Below are 20,826 nucleotides of genomic sequence, written 5' to 3' on the forward strand. Positions count from 1 at the left end.
AATACCTCGTTAAACAGGGTATTGCTCCGGGTGTAACAATGAGAGGGAGTCGTGTCGTTCTAATGTATGACAAATCCTATGATCAGAGATGGATAGACTCATTTAGCTTTCTGCCCATGCATTTGGCCAAAACACCTTCTGCCTTGGGATTCGAGGACCTTGAAAAAGGCTTCTTTCCGCACACATTTAACACAAGGGCTGACGAATTCTATGTAGATCCTTATCCTGACCCGTCTTTTTACGGGTATGAAAAAATGTCTGAATTTGAAAAGGAGAAATTTATGGCGTGGTACAAGCCTGCCTGCGAGAAACCATTTGATTTACAGGCTGAAATGCGTAAGTCCTGCATTGATGATGTCGAAGTGTTGAGAATGGCTTGTAAAATATACCGCGAGACCTTGATGGAGTGCACGCAGATTGATCCATTTTCACACGCCACCCTGGCATCATACTGCATGGGGATTTTCAAAACCTTGTTTCTTCCAAAAGACACCCTGGCACTGACTCATCACGGTGCGTATGTTGATCATAATAAGACATTTTCAGACGTGTCTCTTGAATGGCTTCAATACGAAATAAAACATTGTTATCAAGCATGTTCTCAGAGGCGGCGAACAAAAAGTAGGACCTTATTTTGTGGATGGATTTGATGCTTCCAGCAGAACTGCATATGAATTCTTTGGGTGTTTCTATCACGGTTGTCTCCGCTGCTACCCGGAGAGTGATGTTAACCCTGCCGCCAAGCTGTCATATGGCGAGTTGTGAGAAGGTTAATGCTCTAAGAATGCATTATGGTCTTAATGTCGTGGTCATGTGGGGGTGTGATTGGTCATCATTAAAGTCAACTGATCAGTCAGTCAAGGACTTTATTATTTTTACAAAAAGCCTGAGCCTCTGGACCCTAGAGACGCGTTGTTTGGGGGGAGGACTAATGCGATGAAACTGTACCACAAGGTTGATGATGGTGGAGATGAAAAGATCAGATACTGTTCAGTGCACGGAAAATTATCCAATAGGTCACCCTCAGATCATATAGAACAATTTTGACAGAGTTAAAAATTATTTTGGGTTTGTTAAGTGCACTGTGCTTCCTCCAAGGGGTCTATTTCATCCTGTTCTGCCCTACAAGTGCCACAATAAGCTGATGTTTCCTCTCTGCAGGACTTGTGCTGAAGAGCAGCGCCAGCACAGTGATTGTGTGCATGCTGAGAGTGAGAGGCAGCTGTCAGGTACTTGGGTTTCCTTTGAGCTTGAAAAGGCTGGTGAAAAAGGGTATCAGATTGTCTGCATCACTGAAGTCTGGCACTTCCCTAATAAGACTGACACACTGTTTAAGCCGTATGTCAAAACATTTTTGAAATTCAAGCAGCAGGCATCTGGATACCCGAAAAATGTCAAAACAGCTGAGGAGCAGCAGAAGTTTGTTCCAGACTATTCTGAGAGAGAAGGCATCAGACTTGACCCTGCTAAGATTTGTGTAAACAAAGCAATCAGAAGTTGTAATAAACTGCTTCTGAACTCTCTCTGGGGGTGATTCTGCATGCGAACAAATATACCATCTTGCAAGCTGATTACAGACCCTGCCAGATTCACACAGCTGATGTTCAGTGACCATTATGACGTACGCCAGTTTTGTTTCATGTCTGATGATGTTGCAATGGTTCAGTGGTGTCACGCTGATGGTAGAGGGTCGCGGGTGAAGGATGTGAATGTCTTTGTCAGTGCTATGACTACGACCTATGCGAGGCTCACTCTGTATGACTTGTTAGACAAGCTGCACGAACGTCTTTACTGTGACACAGATTCAGTTATCTTCACCTCTCATCCAGGGGAGTGGGTACCCCCTTTAGGACCATACCTCGGTGAGCTGACTGATGAGCTCAATGATGGCGGGTCTGGAGAGGATGATCACATTACTGAGTTTGTCTCTGGAGGTCCAAAATGCTATGCTTATTACACAAAACAGGGCAAGACTCAGGTTAAGTGTAAAGGTGTAACACTCAATGATGTTAATTCTAAAGTTGTTACCCACGAATCGTTGAAAGGCTTAGTCAAGGCATTTGTGGCCAACAGGGATGCACATTTAGTTGCAGAGTCTGACACCATCAAACGCAATAAGAAGAGGTTTCATCTTAGGAATGAAACAGTTGTAAAAAAAAAGTTCAGGTGGTCTGTAACAAGAGAAGGGTGTTGCCTGACTATACAACACTCCCTTATGGATACTGATCAGGATCAAGCCTTTGATGGGAGGCTCCAGCACCCTTTTAGTTTAGTTATTAGCGGGCCGAGTAATTGTGGAAAGACTTTCTTTGTCAAAAGCATCATTGAAAAAGCATCCACTATTATTTCAGCCAAAATTGACAATATTGTTTACATCTACTCCTGCTGGCAACCTTTATACAATCAACTTCTTCAGATAAGAAAAATCACCTTTGTGAACGGTATACCGGAGTCTCTGAGTGACGATGTCCTTTTACCTGCGGATAAGAACAACTTGCTCATTATCGACGATGTGATGAACACTGCGTCTAACAGCATAGAAGTTCAAAATGTGTTCACACAATACGTTCATCATAGGAACTTGAGCTGCAAGTATTTAGTTCAGAATTTGTTTATGCAACAATTTCGTTGAACACTAATTATTTAATTCTGTTTAACAACCCTAGAGATAAATATCAAATTTCAGTTTTAGGTAGACAGATGTTTCCAGGTAATACAAAATACTTCTTAGAAGCTTTTAATGATGCCACATCCACCCCATATGGGTATCTTCTAATCGATTATAAATCTGAGACGCCTGACTATTTAAGACTCAGAACCAATTTGTTGTCAGATCGTCAAGTTGTTTATATCCCAAAAAAACGGCTAAAGCGGTAAAAAGGATGTCGTATTCACGGATGCAAAGAAACATTGCACTGTTGGAGTTGTTGTATAAATCCCCACCCAGCGTACGGAGGAATATTATTTGTAGTGCAAGCATGGATTTTATTAACGCTCTGTGTGAGATATCGCTCAATGTTTTGAAAGGTGTTATCCCGCTGACTGATCAACAGTACAGACAACTAAAAAAGAAAAAAAAAAAGTAATCAGACTGGTTGCAGAGAAAAAGGTCAAAATGTTGAAAAAGAGAAGATCCATCAACCAATCTGGAGGATTTTTGCTACCGTTATTAGGGGCTGCCATACCTTTCATCACCAGTCTTATAGCAAATAGGTGAAAATGGAGCACACACAGAAAATGTTTTTGGTCCTGCAGCATCAGTTGGACATGTTAAACCATCAGCAGCAACAACATACAGGCTCCGTCAGACATGTAGCACAAAACGAGCTAGACAAAGCTATGGTTGAAGTGCTGCAGCTGCAGATTTGGATGAGAAGGCTAAAAAGTATTCTGCCATTCTTCAGAGATACCGTTCACCTGTGAAACAAGGCATGAGTGAAAAAAATGTGCTAACACTATCTTTGCCTTCTGAAACCGGTCAGGATGCATCTGACCACTAAAGCAATGTTGGTGGCGACAGACAAAAAGACATGTTTGCGGATGAGATTTTGTCCTAAATGGCAAAAAGGAGCAGAAAAAATGCAGAGCTTATTTTAACAGCGCTCACTCGTGCGTCAGGAGTTTCTTGGAATGATAGAGGTGAGATTATTATTGACAACCAGAGAATCAGAGGTTCGCATCTCTATGATTTGATCAAAAGTGCAACAGCAACACGTAGAGCAACAGATGTTTCATGGCCTGCAGGGTGGCCGACATTTTTAAAAACACTCGCCCGCTTAAATGTTCCTCTGTCTGCTTTTCCTAATGCTGAGGTGAGGAGGACTATTAGCCAATATAAAGGCGACACTAGCGACCCGAGTGTTGAAACAAATGGTTTGCACAAGAGTGATCAAAGCTTATTTACCACATAAAAAATCAAGGCAGAGTAGAAGCGGGTGGATCGATTTTTAATGAATTTTAAAATTATGTTTGTTTTTCTTATTCTTGAAAAAAATATCATTTACCCTCACATTTGTTTCCCTTTTTATATACTACTACTTATGTGTTTCTTTCTTATTTATGTCTATATTGTTTTGTTAAACAGATGACAGTTTTACCATTTTTACTACTTTTTGAACTTTATGCTGATGTTTAAAGATTGTATTATTACTAAATAATGTTTTTAACAATTAGGTGAAAATAAATATTAGATGAAACGATATTCTCTTCTGTTATCTTTTATTATTTGTTACTTGAATCAGTATCTGCACTGTACACAATCAAAGTTATTTTCAAAACATACAGAAACAGGTCTTATTTTGTTAACAAAATGACAAACCATTGCATCGTTACAAACAAGGTTATCACTGTACATATTAATTAGTCTTGAATAAGACGCTCCTTTTTGGACATGATATAGAAAAAAGACACATTGTTGTCCGCAGGTTACCAAAAAGTCATTCTGAACCTGTCTCCCAGAATACAATATCCGAGCGGTGTTTTTTAAAAGAAAAAGTTTTATCTCGGGTGAAAACTTATCAGGTGAGTTACCGAAGCTGTCAAAAAAGTACCCTTGCTTGTCTTTTGTGATATAGAACGCCTGCCAGTGCTTCCCAGGTAAGTCTGATGGATCTGTATTCACAATGCCCATGCATGGATATCTGATGGTCTTTGTTGGCAGCTGGTCACATGCTAAGACGCCTAGAAGATGAGCCCTGTTACTAATCCTTTTAACAATGCTGGTTAGTTTTATTGTATTCATTTTGAATCTTTAGTAGTAGTCCAGCAGCACTTGTCTCATATTAGATATTTCGATGACTGAATCAAATACAGAGTAACACACCAGGTTCATTGTTCAGGGTAGCGGATTTCTGAAACGGGTTTCCAGCCTCACGTTCCCAGTTTTAACTAACGATACATTCCCTGAATATCCTTCATCAGCTTCCAGATTGAAACAGAATAATGTGTAGCCGTTACCAAAGTCCTCACGTGTCAATGGTCTATCCTTTAAATGTCTTCCAGTGGTTTGTATCAGCTGATAAAATTCTCTGGTAAAGTGTTTTCTCTGAAAATTTGGCTGGAATGGTTTGGCCGGAAACGACTGTCCATCAGCATATAAACACATGAATTCTATATCACAGTTTTCAAAATTAAATGGATTACGTGTAAAAGAACCAGGATGAACTTTGTTATGCACAAAGGCGATGATGACAAATTTAGGCAACCTGCCCATAAATAAATTGTCATTAGTTGATATTCTTGCCCCAGCAGGTATGGAGAAGGTCTTTAAAGAAACTCTGTCTACAGCATATTTTGCATTTGCATGATGCAGTGCCTTGCCGTGTGCCAGCCTGACACTTGGTGAGACACTGATTTTTTTCACAAATAAGCTGGCAGAGACAATTTTAACTTTATACGCGGTGTTAGCTCCAGTCATGAGAGCAAATTCGTCTTTAGAGCGCACAAATTTCAGCGACAGATCGATTCCATTAAGTAATAATTTTTCTTGAAAAAACAGGTCTGCGTGTACTGGAGCAATCAATTCAACAATACTGCTATTCGCTGTATAAGTACCTCTGGTCACCAGACCCTGGTTCTCCCCTTCTATACATGTATCATTCATGTGCGAGGCTGTGTCTGTACAGAATAAAGCGCTGCTGAACTGTGTGTCTAAAGTCTCCTTATTATAATTGATAAGACATTCTATTATGCCTCTGTATGGATACGTGTTGGATGATTGGCTAATCAAGCGATCCCCCAAATTTACATCTACCTGACTAAATAAGGTGCAACCTGGATAATTAACAAGTCCCACGTTTGCATCCCTGCCTAAGTTTGTGCCGTCAGCATTTGTGATTCTTACTCGTGTGTAGATATAGGAATCGTTTAGATCCAGGTAATCCTCTCCGGACGATGAGATGGAAAACTCAATTGGACCTCCGTCCGTGATTGCAGAAACTGGCAGAATTTCAATAAACGTCGTTTTCTCTATGGACGTTTGTGTGTATGGGACAGTAAAAAGATCGAGCTCTGTTTTCAGACATTCTCCTGATTGGTTGTGTAACAGAGCCATTTAGAAGATGTCAAATGCTGTAGTTTTTGAACGACTGGTTCTGGGTCTTTTCACTCTGTTTGGTGGCTTTCCTGGCAGGTTTTGTTATTTTACGCTTTTTAGGTGGCGCTGTATCACGCATGCGTGCAGTGGGAGGGGTCTTAGAAGGTTTGGGTGTATACACATACAATCCGTTGCCATCCTGCTTAGTAGATGTTGGCTTGGTTATGTTGGATATCACATCAGACACTATGCCTGATGCTGTTGTTGTTAGGTGGGGTTTGACTATGCTGACTCCTTTTTTAAACAACGGTACAGCAAATCTAAACAGGCTGTGGAACAAACCTCCCAGACCTGCGCCATATTGCGTGCTAGTCCCAATATAACCATTCAATTCGCCACCAGCCTGGTTTAAATAATATCTTACATATTTTGCTTCATCTGTGTTGTAGACAGACATCCTTATTTTTTAAAAATGGTGTGTTATGGGTCGGAAGTGGAGTTTGACAAACACCTTCCCGTATAAAAAGGGTATGTGTTGATTTTCGTCGTCTTTCAAATCAATTTCTATGTCATCGATTAAGGATTTCGAGACTGGTGTGTAGTGTGGGCTGTCAAATTGAAGAATGGCTACCCGACGGTCATCGTCTGTTATATTTATTGCTCTTAATAGCTGCGCATGGGCGTCACCCACAAGCTGGTAATCAACGATATCTGCATAAATAAAAATGTTATATTTTCCACCGTATATGTCTGCAGGATGTGGTGCGTATGTGTTTTTATAATGAAGTACAAACGGGTCTTCTGATTTGAATCCTAAGATTTCTGCCAGTCTCCCTCTAAAGGTGAGAACTGTGCCCGTAGGGCCCATAACACTAACATAGTTACTAACTTCACTGTATTGTGTTTTAATGTTGGTAGTGGCTTGATGTTGCTGACATTTAAAATTTAATTCGTTTATTATCTGCAGATGCATAATGCCCCACAGACAGCTCAATCACGGTTATGGACAATGCTCCATCTTTGACTGGATCATAAATTTCCACTTGTGAATCTGATTGCGGAAAAGACAACCATAGTCTTGGGTATTGAAATTCTATAACACCAACCTCATACGGTTCATTTAAAACAATAGGTTTTGCTAGCTTTGTTCTAAAATTAGATATCTTATTGCCTGGATAAACATGTGCTGAAGCATTCGAGAAGAGGCTCACATAAAAGCCTGCGTTGTTGTTGTTCGTTTTATCCTTTCCTTCCTTCCTTCCTCAGTCTTTGTCTAGTGCAGAATGAAAGTATGCAGAGCTGCGGCGTCTCTGTTAATCACACTTCAATGATGTCTTTTTCAGGGATCCATGAATTCAAATGAGAAGGCCAACCGAGCCATTTGACCAGCACTAACTTTTTTTCGGTCCTCTTTTTTCTGCCAAGTATTTTCTCTATTTTAAAACTTTTATTTTTGTCAATAGTCACCTGCTGTATCTCAGGTTCGTAAAATACACCTTTCACTGCAGCTCCTGTCAGATCCTCTAGTTTGTATACGGGAGGGTCTCTTCCTAAACGCTCCTTTATGGTAAAGTACTCGTCTGTGTAGGTCTGATGGTAACCCTTTCAGAATATGCCTCGTAGTTTAGATATTCTCACCGTATCGCCCACATTAAATTTAAAAGTCACCAGTTTTTGGGGTTTCATTTTGTACAGGGTGTTAAAGACTGCTTTCACATTATCTTTGCACACCTCGGTGGGGGTCATTTTGATAGAGCTGTGATAAGACAGGTTATAGGACTGTACAAGATCTTGGATCACATTAACATATCTTCGCGAGTTAACTGATGTTAAGTATTTCCACATTTTCCCCTTTAAGGTGCGGTTAAAACGCTCTACCACACATGATTTCATTTCACTAAAGGTTGAAAAATGTGTGATGTTATACTGCTCCATTAGTTTTTTTTAAAATGTTTATTATAAAATTACTTCCCTAAAACTGTTTGGAGTTTTTCAGGCACACGGCCCTCTCTCAGAATATCACCAAAAGCCTCAGCAACAGCCCGTCCTGTCTTGGTTTCAAGGCACCTAACCCATGCATACTTAGAAAACACATCTATGCATGTCAATAAGTACCTAACATTATCATTATCCACAGAATATTCACGCATGTCAACCAAATCAGCTTGAAACTGTTTGTCAGTCCCATTAACCAAAACTCTATTTCTGGGGAAATGTATCCTTGCAGGTTTATGAAGAGTATATGTGTCATCTCCTTTTAAAAAACGCTCCATGTCAGGTAATGACGGCTTTAAGCCTGTTGCCTCGCTGACAGCAATACGGAGCTTCTTTACACTTCCTAAACCCCCTGGGTGTGCAGGGTTGTGATATATTTTTCTCAGCGTGTTTTCCATAATCACTTTGACCAAACACAAATACAAATGACCAGAAAAAAGTGTTAACATACGTTTTTATTTAATTTTCTGTGTAGTGCACAGTAAGGTTTTTATAACAGATGTACATTAAATCTTGTGTCTCCCAGACCAGTAGTTTCCAATCATGTGGAGCAGCGCTGATTTAACACCGCGGGTGTGATGATTGGTATTTAGCAGGTATCCGACATTCTCATCAGTGGTGCATACAATGTGCGGCACTGATCTCAGTTCACACAGAAGATGATGATTTGTGCTTTAGCCTCACTGACACTGAGCATACAAACAGACGGATGGTCGGGATGAATCGGGGCGTCCGGAGCTTTTCCATCACCTCATCATAGTAGGTCTCGAAGAAAAACACAGGCAGTTCAAACAGGCAACTGTGTTGTAACTGGCTGGGGTGACCGGATTGGCATCCATAACATATCTCCTGCACATACTCATTCAGTGCCATCGACAGCAGGTGGAAGGTTGCGAGTTTAATGTTGATTTCCGTTTCCTCAGACGGGTGTGATCCTGCAGAGTCCTGTGAGCATCCTGGAGAGGGGGGCGGAGTCGGTGGGGTCTGGATTAGCAGTGCTGGAGGGGGAGACTCTGAGCGGTCCACAATATGGCAGATGTTGTCTGTAAAAGAAATCCACACATTGCATTTTTAAAAATATTGGGTATAATGCCAATGTCTCTCACACATAGACAACCTACCATTTGTTTTTTTTTTCTTTTTTCAGTCCTCAGGGTTTTGATGATTTTTGGCCTGAACATGGCAGAAGGTAAACCAATCTTCGGGCCATGTGCGAGCTGATCATATACAAGACGCTTCCTAATAATCTCATAAGAAGAGTTGACCTTGTCTCTCTTGATAGTCTTATCAACCTCATTAAACACCCGCTGCAGTGCTCTCCAGTCTGACCACTGAATAAAAAACAAATCCTTAAACCATGATAAACGTTCTTCAAAGGTGAGGGGGTATGGGTTCAACCTGCAGTTTTCAAGGCCCCTGTCCACAAGTACACCCTCCCTGTCTTTACACACACTAAGAAAAATGAAGTTCGGACAATTGAAACGGTCCGCTTCTACACGGTAGAGTTCAGGTCCTGTTGGACTGACCCATTGCGAAACATAAAGCCTCTCCGGGAACCCCGGTTGATCCAGGTCCAAGTGTGTCCCGCCAACTCCCCAAATCTCCCCCTCACCAGAATCTACATACAGGGTCACTTTTCCATCACTATATTTAATTGAATAAACATACCCGCACACACCTCTAAACGCAAAATTAAAATCAGTCTCTGTAGACTCTTGATGGAGTGATGAAGATCGGTTATCTGCAGACATACCTAGGGGGTCAGAGGCTGCTCGGATGTCTGATGTGAATGCCATAGTTGGAATTGGAGGAAATTCTTGCTGAAAGTGTGGTGGGTCTCCCATGAAAAAAGCTATAAAAACCTAACCCTTTTCTCTCCATTATATTGACGTTTCTTTAAAACACGCCCAGTAGGAGGAGACAGAGCATGCGCAGTGGGACTGCATGGCACGGAAGTGCCCCTTTTTTGGATGAGTGAACCCGTGTGCATGAGAGTGCATGTGCGCGCGCTCGTACGTGCGAAAGGTGCCAGTTTTTAAGCTCGGCAATGGGGGTGTGGGGGCATAACCCCCCACCCCCACAGAGGTGCCCTATATATTCTTCTGGAGGGTTTTTGCAGCCTTCATCAGAGTTTCACAAGCCAATAGTTACGGTTTTTAAGTCCTATGCATTTCTTTCTATGTAATATGAGTGTGTGCTGTTATTGTATATTTATTGTGTATCATTTAATTTCCGATTCTTTTTATATATATTGTGTGTTTTTAATGTTAGTTCGGCTGTTGCCTTTGCAAAGGCCAGACCATGTGTGTGACTGCCCAGCAGGTAACGTTGAGGTTTCTCCCGGTGCAATTGTAGCGCTTGTAACCATAAATGGTAAGTTGCTCTTTTGTCACACAGTACATACACAATAGATGTGTTTGCAGGTTTTATTGCAAATTGTACATTGCTACATTGTTTTGAATTACCCTCGGCCTGCAGTATATGTGGGCACCTGTCAAAGGTCATTTGGATTTACCAGACCGCTTTGAAAACAACATGAAATCTTCACAACATGAAAAAAATGAATGTCTTTGTTGAGCCATGACTGAATTTATCCTTATCCTTTCTAAAGGCCGTTATAACCTTGCACTGCCAGTGATGAGCTGCACCAGCTGTGACCTAATGTGGTCCCCCTCAGTTAAGGACTTCCAGGGTGGTGGATATTGGCCTGGCACCTTAAATTTCTGCACCCCGTTTTCAATGGATGTCTTTCAGTCTTTCTATGACATTAAGAAGCTGCACCAGGGATGTCACTTAAGGCATTTGTCAAAGTGCTGGATGAAAGAACAGCCCATTTTGGAAGGGTGACTTTCTAAATTTGTCAAGTTTAAGGAAATTGTGCAAATCAATGTTTATGATGACTGTCCTTGAATATTCTGTTGTTTGTACTCTACTTAAAAGACTGGCAGAATATCAGCTGATGCCTTCAGTAAAAGTTTCTTGGAGTGGAGTGCTGTAAAGTTTGAGGTGGACAGGATGTGCAGGGAGCCATGCTTTAGCTGCCCTGCCTGCACTCCAGACATGCTCGCCGTGTCAGTTGATGGAAACCGCAAGCTTTATCGCTTTCAATCAAATGCAAGGTACGTTATGCATTGTGTACATAAATCAAATATGGATTTGTACAAAAATGTATTTTAATGTTTCTTTTAAAACAACTGTCACTGTGTTCGTTCAGCACTTCAGAGCAGGGGAACTTTGAAGGTGTCTTCATTGAAAAAGATGAGGAAGTTGCTGAGTTTGTGAAATACATCCAGACACACACAAATGATGTAAGATACACATATATATCAGTGCTGTCAGCGTTAATCTTGTTAAAATGACGTTAACGCCATAACCATATACACATACGTGTGTGTGTGGATACATATTTGGATGGGTGGATATTTATTTTGTTTTTCTCTTGGTGTTGTCGTAATACTATTTACTTGACTTTATCTTAATGCATACTTCATTTTGTCACCATGTGTATTTAAAAAAATAAAAACATGGTTTTTATGAGGTGTTGTGTGAACGTGACTTAAGGCTAATTCAGCAAATTCTTTTGCATTTGTGTTAAAAAAGTTTGTCCCTGATAGGGCGTAATCACGTCGTGTCTTTGAGTGTGTAGGTCCCAGGGAAAGGGTTGTGTGGATCTTCATCTTGGACTGCAGCAAAGGAGTCGACCAAAAAGTCCACTGGGAAGTTGGATGAAGAGGGCATGGAAATAGCTGTTTGTTTGCTGTTAGTCCTCCTAACTGCATTGAACATGTTTCGAGGGGAGATCTTTGCTTACCCCCTTTTTCTCCAGGGGAAGTTGGCAGCTAGCATCCCAGGACATATTATGTTCCTTTGCTCCGATGTGGCCTGTAAATATTTCCCATATTTAACCAACGTGGCTCAGCAGTGCCCTGAGCTGAGGAACCTCTTGTCAATGCGTCCTTTTCTCTCCGTCATGCATGCAAAAGCTCACACTTGGATATGCGAGGTATACTGCAGCTTGTAGTCTTGGATAAGTTTAAGACATTTTGTTATAAGGTTGGAAGAATTCAGCAGTCATGTATTGTGACGTCCTTTCTATAGATCAAATGGGGAGGTGTGTTTCAGGATGGGGCCGGTTCTACAGTTGGAGAAGAGGTGGAACAAGTAAACAGTTTCCTGTCTAGGGCGGCCATCACAACGAAGTACATGTCTAAAGCAGGTGTGTGTCTGTGTGTGAGATTCCACTCAGTCTCCTGCTCATTCATTCTTATTTGTATATTAACTGAAATGCACGGCTAACAGACATGCTGAGCCTCCTGGCTTTGGGCTGGAAAAAAAGGAAAGTGGAACAACTGGGCCGCACTTTGAGCCAGAGATATCTAAAGGTCATTTTTTCTACACCCATTTTAATGTGTGTGGTAATGGGGGAAAACACCAGTACTCTAAAAATTTTCATATGAATGACATTTATTAATGTATTCTTAGATCATAAGGATCCTTAGAGAACAAGTGGAGAGCCTGAATGCGAGCAGAAATGAGCTGGGTGTGGATGACGACACACTGCAGCAATGGGCTGAAGGTGAGTCTCAATATAATGCACTCGTGTATAACAACAGGACCCACCATGGCCTCATTAAAGAACTTAGAATTAAGATCTTTCTGACAGTGTCAACAAACAATGAAAAATAAGCCTTGTAAAAGCACAATTGATGGCAGAGTTGTTGCGTTTGATCAAATTGGATTGGACCTGGGTTGAAGTGATGTCGTACTAGTTGGTTTTATAAACCTGAACACCAACATACTTGTTATCTCATGATAATGCAGCACATGAAGGCTCCAGATGTCTTATAATGAATATCATCAAGTCAGTGATTACAGAGTCCACTGTAGTTTGGTGACTGTTACTCATCCTGTATTCTGATTAATATTCCTCTCACTTAGAAACGGATCAAACTGATGGCAGCCTTGGAGCGTTGACGGCACGAATAGAGGAGCTTGTCGTCATCATCAGAGTGCAAACACAAAGTCTTTACAGACAAAATGGTGTCACAGTTTCTTTGAAATGGACCGTTTGATGCTCAGTTTGTACAGCTTGTACAGCTACTTTGTGAACAGAATAAAATCAGATCCAGGTTTGTTTAAGCTGGATGTGATTTGTTCTAGCAAACAAATTGATGAGTGTAGATTAAAATGTAAATATATGCATTATGTGAAGGTGTGAATTTTTTATGATTATTTACAGATAGCTACAAGAGGCGACACAGAATTCACAAGGTCATCTTAGATGAGAAGAAACGCTTGGCGGCTGCTGTTGACGACTACAACAAGCTCGCTGAACCAACAAAGCAAATCGTATCCAGTGATGCCCTCATCCAGACCGACGTTTGGCCCTGGCAGAGCACAAGTGAACGTAAGCTCTTGATTTCTAAATATCCTTTTTAAACAAACTCCCAGTATCTGAGCAGCAGTTGAATGTTTTGTTCTTGAATCATAATGTGCTGCTATGTTTTCCCATCTGATGTTGTTAAACTGTAGCTGCTGCTGACCTCCGCACAAAGAGAAAGGTCTTTGAGAAGGTGATGGCTGTGAGGCGCCTGAGAGAGGAGGAGATGATCCTTTGCAGGGAGATGCAGCATCACTGGACAGTGTTGCGAATGCGATCTGTGGTGTTGGGGACAATCTCCTCAGACTGTAAGCACATCTTTTATTTATTTATACATTTGGTGATGAATTGATTGAAAATAATAGCAGATGCTAAAGTCTTACTGGATCTTTTACCTATATTTGGGTTGCTAGCTAACACTGCCTTCTCCCTTAAAAAAAGTTTAATTACATGATCCTAATTCCTTGTGTTTATGAGGTGAGGTTTTTTTTGTTTGTTTGTTCGTTTGTTTTACTTATATTTAATAGTTTTGTTCTTTTTACAGCCTCCCTTGTTGGCATGTCGGAGGATGCACAGAAAGGACTCCATAGTCTGGTTTCAAAACAACAAAGTGAACTGAAAGCTGAAATGCTCAAAGTAAAGGACGTGTACAAGAGAATCCTCAGCCACCAACCACTCCTGGAAATGGACTCGGAGGAGGAGGAGGACATTCCAGACGATGCCGCTGAGAGTGATTTGAGCACTTCTGATGAAGACTGATTGTGTCATCATTGATGTTATGTTTGGTAAAATAAAAAGTTAATCACATCTGTTTAATGTGATTTTTATAATGTCTGTTTTAGAAATTGCTTATCAACAGACATTTTACATGTTGAGAAGAAAAATGTAATTCCCTTGGTGCAGTTGTTTACCCTGAATCATTCTTTCCCATCTAATTTAATGACTAGTGTACATGTTCAGATACAATAACATAATGTAATTCATGGGCTGCTCAAATTATCACAAAATTTAAAAGCACCAGGCAGCACACTCACAACGACATTTTTTGTTCAGTGTTTTGTTGAAGAAATCAACAAGTACAACTGAGATGTTTGCTGTAGTGGTGTGTTTGTTAAGAAGCATGCCAGCACACTGGTGAACTGACAGTCCCAGAATGCACCGAACCAGTGACTCGCCCCAGAACAAATGAAATTAATTATCTAAAAAGACAACCGTGATCAAAGACTAAGTAAAAGAGTAGGAAACAAAAGATAAGGAAAGGTACTGTGGGGTAGGAAAGAAAGGCCAGAGCTGTGCAAAATGACCTCCAGCAGGCCACAAATATGCACGTCTGTTCAAACGGTCAGATACTGACTCCATGAGGGTGGTATGAGGGCTCGACTTCCACAGGTGGGGGTTGTGCTTACAGCCCAACACCGTGCAGGTTGTTTGGCATTTGCCAGAGAACACCAAGATTGGCAACGTTGCCACTGGCGCCCTGTGCTCTTCACAGATGAAAGCAAGTTCACACTAAGTACTTGTGACAGAGTCTGGAGACATATTGGAGAACCTCCTGCTGCCTGCAACATCCTCCAGCATAATGGTTGGGCAGTGGGTCACTAATGGTGTGGGGTGGCATTTCTTTGGGGGACCGCACAGCCCTCCATGTGCTCGGCGGAGGTAGCCTGACTGCCATTAGGTGCTGAAATTAGATCCTCAGACCCCTTGTGAGACTATATGCTGGTGCGGGTGGCCCCGGGTTCCTCCTAATGCAAGACAACGCTAGACCTCATGTGGCTGGAGTGTGTCAGCAGTTCCTGCAAGACAAAGGCATTGATGCTGTGGACTGGCCCGCCCATTCCCCAGACCTGAATCCATTTGAGGACATCTGGGACATCATGTCTCACTCCATCCACCAACTGCAACACAGACTGTCCAGGAGTTGGCAGATGCTTTAGTCCTGGAGTCTGGGAGGAGATCCATCAGGAGACCATCTGCCACTTCATCAGGAGCATGCCCAGGTGTTGTAGTGAGGTCATACAGGCATGTGGAGGCCACACAGACTACAGAGCCTCATTTTGACGTGTTTTAAGGACATTACATCAAACCAGATGAATGATTCTGTATTGCACTGATCAAGGAACCAACCCAATAGGAGCTAAAGGCATCCTCTTCACATTACTTAACATAGTAAGTTTATACTATGTTTAATGTGCATTTTCTTCATCAGTTTAGAACATAACATGTTAGCGCTCCCTGGTTCTTTTTGGAGACAGATCCTGAGACAGCAGGCAGCTTTGGAGAACTCATGCCAGCTGTGGTAATTAAGGAATACTTTGATTTAATATTGATTTCATGACAACTATCCTCAGGCACATATTCCTGGATATATACAATGACACGAGTAAACTCCCATTTTAGAATCATTGCCTTCTTTGATCTGACTTACTGCCTCAGACTTTGGACCTGTGTCCCCAAAACTACAGAAAATCCATGACACTGGGTAAGAGGCCTTGATCATGTTATAAGTGAGAGTTTGGTGTAACAGTGGTTGAACATGCCAAATCAATCCACAACATACTGCCATTCCCCAGCTGTAACCTGCATATGCATCAAACCAAAACCCAGTACCATAGCCACATGATAGACATACAGATTAGGTTAAAGGGCTGTGTCATGTTGCCAGATAGCTTCATCCAAAAAAAGATAAACATTCTTCAAAAACAAAAGTTTGTGAATATTTGCTGTATTGCCAGGCCTAAACCAACCTGTTAAACTTATCAAATTATTGTCATAGATATGAACCTATTGACTGAAACAGAATAATCCATTCAAGCCTCCATCATCATTCAAGATCACTGTTAGTATTCAGATTATTTTATCTCTATTTTCCTCTAGAATGTTTTGAAAATCAGTATTTGATCAACAGACTTTTTAAAAGTGTATTTTAATCTTATTGTTTACGCGTGTAATTGCATTTTTATTGACATTTTGACAGGAAAACCCTTAATCAAATTGTATCTTTGGTATCTAATAATAATATTAACAATAAAAATAATGTTACATATGCAATATGCACACAATAATGATGTGCAAACAGACAAGAAAATTAGAAAAAAATGACAATTTAAAAAAATAATACCCTGTATATAAAAACCACATATGACCACGACTCCAAATGTGCAATTGTCACTGCATCTAAACATGACAGATGACATATTACAAAAAGGTAGAAACGTATAATATACAACATGTTGTGAAGCTGGTGCAGTTAACTTTGCTTTAGGCTCCCATACACAGCACTGCTGACCCTAATCACCTCATACAAGATGTTACTTACTTTACGTGCAGCGCAGTATTACTTTAACATGTTATAATAGCCAAGTCACTTCTATATTTATGAGCATGTAGACAATAATGTTGGCTGATATGTAAAACTATGAGATATCGAGTGCTGGGAAGATATTATTGATCGATCAGATTCATGAATGTTTTAGGTACTTAAAGCATCTTTCTTTCAGCTTAACGAGTGAACCGTCAGCTCGTTCAAACACACGTTAAAGTCCGTTTGGCTCAACACCACCGAACAGAGGCAGCAATATAACATAGCTAACATTAACAGTGCAGTGAATCCTGCTTGTGCCGTGATATTCAGGACTGCAAACCGAGCAGCATCACTGACTTTCAGCTTGTTGTGTTTGTGGATATATGACTGACTTTAATTATCCACAAAATCATCAGATTCTCTGTAAGATTAAGGTCGACTATTGAACAGCATGTATTTTAAAGTAAAGGCTTTAAAACCAAGTAAACACTGAAAGTACAAACATCACTAATGTCACATAACTTTGCTGACATGTGGCCAACAGTAATGTTTTAATGTTCTTCATTATTAAACATTTGCACATAAATAAGTGACATAATATTCAGTACTTACTTTAAAAGTTTACTCTACAGCCGCCCCTCTTCCGCCGTTTTTTTCGGCAAAAAGTGGGATACAGCCCTTGGCTGATTGTGACCTACACCCGTTTTCACACCTTGGCTCGTGTGATTAGGCAGAGGATCAATAGGGAGTCCATGACCCTCTCAGGGGGACACTCACACGGGACCTAAAGCTGGGATTCTCCACCAGTCGCTCTCAGAACTGAAGAAACTTCTTGGATAAAACGTCTTCAAGAAATTTAAAGCAGTTCAGACGCTTTTCTTTCCCAGCTCCTCAGACTCTCCACCCTGTTAGCTTGGTTAAGCAGCCATGAAGACTAGAAGGCCAAGAATGAGTTTCAAACAGTAAACACATTTATTTTTAAACCCTGCAAATAAACAACATTAACATCAAAAGTTTTACATTTCCTAAATTTATCCCACAATCTGAATATAACACCCACTTCCCTACATTTGATCCGCTGTGTTAAATATGATTAAGAAATGAATGCAATCATTTGCAAATCCTATAAACCAGTATTTTAAACAAAGTGAGAAAATGAAACATTTAAAGAAAAATATTTGCCCATTTTGAATTTGATGGCAGCATCCTCTCTCCAAAACCTAAAGGCTTTGCGATGTTTAGTGCTGGACCATGTTGGTTAATGTGTAAACTTCTGAAACATTCAACAGTTTCCATTTTGATTAACCTGACCAACATATAACATAGAAAACCTTTGAAGTGGATCTTAAACCACTAGTTTGGCACAACACCGGCGGCCGCCTCAGGTCTCTGCTCCTCCTGCCTCACCTTTTCTCATCCACCTGTTGCCTCTGTGGAAGCTCCGCCATAGCCACCACCAAACAACTGACTTATTTTTACACATCAACCAGCATCCGGCATATCCACCACCTTTCATTGTTTATACCGTTACAAAAAAAATAAATTACAAAACATCATCGGCTCATAAAAACAAAAAATCACCATCGGTATGCCCGATGGCCAGTCCAGCTATGGTCGTGCCATCAGTTAACCCTTCACGTGCCAGCTGTGACACGCGTGCCCAGGGTTGCCGACCCCTGCTCTAAAGCATCTGATTTGGATTCCTGAGATCAAATATATTTTCCTTTGGGTTTGTTTTCTTCCCATTTGTGGCTTTAATGTAGTGTTACATCCTGTTTGTTTGCTTCCATCTATATACATGTCCAGACTCACTGTTATGTTTCTATTCTTACATTGCTGTGTGATCACTGTTCCCTCTGCTAACTGATTTGACCTTTTGTATCTTACACTGATACTTGTCATATTTGTATCTGCACCTAAAAGATAAAAATTTTTCCATGCTAAAACACAGCTCCACCTCCTGCAGTTCTCCCTCTGAACCACTAGATGTCTCTGTTATCTAAATGAAGAGGTGCAGCACAGCAACCACAGCAGCGCTCAGATCACACGTGTCCTGTTATTATGTATAAAAGCATGAAACAGGTGAGACAGGTGGGATCAATATTAATGTTGTGGAAATATATGAAAAAGCAAAAGAAGAGTGAAAACATTTCGTGTTTCTAGAAAGATCTTTCAGCTCATAGCTGCTCACAGACTGTATTTACAAGTGACAAACTGCAACTCTACAGTACATCTACAGTATATATCAAATATATTCTGTATTCAAATCTATTGAGTGATGTTTGAAAGTCTTTCCAGGTGAGTTTGATCCAGGAGGGTCTGAAGCCAGAGTCAGACAGAGACTGTGCAGAGACTGTAGAAGGACAGAGCAGCAGCAGAGCAGTCCAGATACACTGATGATCCTCTGTCAGATCCAGAGGGACACACAGGGATGATGCTGGACTCTACATTGTGTCTGACAGTGGAGCTGTTCTCAGAGCAGTTCACTCTGCAGCACTGACAGTCATCTGCACTTCTTCTCATTCCTCTGTCAGTCACTGCTGGATGAAGCTCTCCTCTCCACCTCCCAGTAACATGGCCCAGTCAGAGCGTCTCTACACACAAGCTGCTGCTGCTTCAACCTCTCTGGATCATCAGGACACAGCTCCTCCTCTCTCAGCACACACACCATCCTGTTTACCATCAGTCCCTCCACCTGCAGAGAGAAGAAGGAAGAGCAGAGGAGATAAACGAGTGTTTCCAGAGACTCTTCATCAGCTGTCAGTCAGTGATGCAGCACATCCAGTATAAAGAGCAGCAGGGACTTCAGTGCTGGGACTGTACTAGGACTCATTGTTGCTTCACTTTTTCTAATCTTTGGATTTTTATTGAAGTTGATGAAAATGTTTTTCCCTCCTAGTTTGAGTTTGGACTTTCATTCATTAGAAGAACCTTGGTGTTTCCACTCTGAGCTCTGTAGGAACCCCAACAACAAGCCCAACAATCCAGATGGACGGTTCCAGCTGTTAACTGGAGGAATTCCATCCAAACATCTGCTCTCACTAAATTCTTCCTCACCTACAGACTGTGTTCTTCACTGCTTTAAACTTGGAAATGAATGCAGTCATTGGTCTGCGTGCTGCTTTGTTCAGAGAGCTGATTGGCTGTTGACAGCGTTTGATCACAGCGTGTCAGCTGTTACTATGGTGACCATAAAGGTGACAAAAAGGCAGAAACAGGAAGTGTTTGTGTCCAATCCTGAAGCCTGTCCCCATTCTCCTCTCACAGCTTCACTGAGAAGCTGCAGCTTTACAGGAAACACTGGATCTTTGTTTCATACTGACTGTGTTTAGTACAATACTGCTGACAGCACCACCCACTCACTCCATCACTCTACTGACCTCAGAGTCTCCAGTCTGTAGTCTGGATTCTGCTGAAGATCAGACAGCTGCTTCACATCTGGATCCTTCAGGTTGTTTCCCCATAGCTCCAGCTCTCTCAGATGGGAGGGGTTGGACTTCAGTGATGCTGCCAGATAATCACAGCTGATCTTTGACAAACCACAGAAACTCAATCTGTATAAAGAATGAAAGATGTAAGTTTATTAGACAAAGTGTGAGCTTGAAATCATTCAGTGTTTCATCATCTGTTCAGAGCTGAAGAAGGTTCAGAATGTAGAAGTTTAGAAAATGGAAACTCCAAACAGCTGAAGCCAACAGGAAGCAGCTTCAAACAGGAAACTGTGCAAAGTTTCAGACTATATGTCCTGATGCAGCCAGTTGGATTTTGGAGATTTGAATCTCTGTTCTGTGACTAAGTCCTTGTATCATTTCTTCCAGCTGGTCCAACAAGACAGACTAAGTATTGGACATGTGTTGTGGCTCCATTAGGGGAGCTTCTAAATGTGATGTGATGGCCCCTCTGGGTCTGTCAGGTCACAGGACTGAAGAGAGCTCAAACTGGGCACACAGTTGTTCCAGTCTGGACCAAAAACTCTATACTGGGACTGAGGGACTGCTTTGACTAAACCCACTGGGACTTTTTAAAGGCTCATGTTCTCACTTAGATCATCGATTTCTACTGACATTTCTTTCTGGGATAAATGGGGATTACTTTGAAAACAGGAAGTATTTT

General features: G+C 41.2%; 1 protein-coding gene and 1 pseudogene across 2 annotated transcripts; one reads left to right on the forward strand and one right to left on the reverse strand.

Annotated features, from left to right (window-relative positions):
- Positions 1 to 8,535: 8,535 nt before the first annotated feature.
- Positions 8,536 to 9,825, reverse strand: LOC148105903 (uncharacterized; annotated as a pseudogene).
- A 1,877-nt stretch (positions 9,826 to 11,702) lies between these two features.
- On the forward strand, positions 11,703 to 14,204 carry LOC148105904 (uncharacterized). Of its 2 annotated transcripts, XM_087839010.1 has the most exons (8): positions 11,703 to 12,032; positions 12,128 to 12,245; positions 12,320 to 12,411; positions 12,512 to 12,605; positions 12,968 to 13,069; positions 13,269 to 13,436; positions 13,562 to 13,717; positions 13,954 to 14,204. In XM_087839010.1, exons 1-8 carry the CDS (start codon positions 11,766 to 11,768, stop codon positions 14,166 to 14,168), a joined length of 1,212 nt encoding a protein of 403 aa, XP_087695136.1. In that variant the 5' UTR covers positions 11,703 to 11,765; the 3' UTR covers positions 14,169 to 14,204. The 2 variants fall into 2 exon arrangements, with proteins under 2 accessions (XP_087695136.1, XP_087695137.1); XM_087839011.1 differs by lacking the exon at positions 11,703 to 12,032 and having other exon boundaries at positions 12,163 to 12,251; positions 12,329 to 12,411.
- The last annotated feature ends 6,622 nt before the right edge of the window (positions 14,205 to 20,826 follow it).

The sequence above is a fragment of the Neolamprologus brichardi genome, chromosome 3, assembly GCF_056152115.1.
Source record: "Neolamprologus brichardi isolate AB-2024 chromosome 3, ASM5615211v1, whole genome shotgun sequence".
Classification (NCBI taxonomy): domain Eukaryota; kingdom Metazoa; phylum Chordata; class Actinopteri; order Cichliformes; family Cichlidae; genus Neolamprologus; species Neolamprologus brichardi.

Bases quoted from the DNA above. Each gene is read 5' to 3' on its own strand.
- LOC148105904 (XM_087839010.1), top strand. From the start codon at position 11,766: ATGGAAATAGCTGTTTGTTTGCTGTTAGTCCTCCTAACTGCATTGAAC. The intron at 12,412-12,511 runs GTCATTTTTTCT...ATGTATTCTTAG, and splicing joins TGAGCCAGAGATATCTAAAG to ATCATAAGGATCCTTAGAGA. The intron at 13,070-13,268 runs GTGTCACAGTTT...GATTATTTACAG, and splicing joins AAGTCTTTACAGACAAAATG to ATAGCTACAAGAGGCGACAC.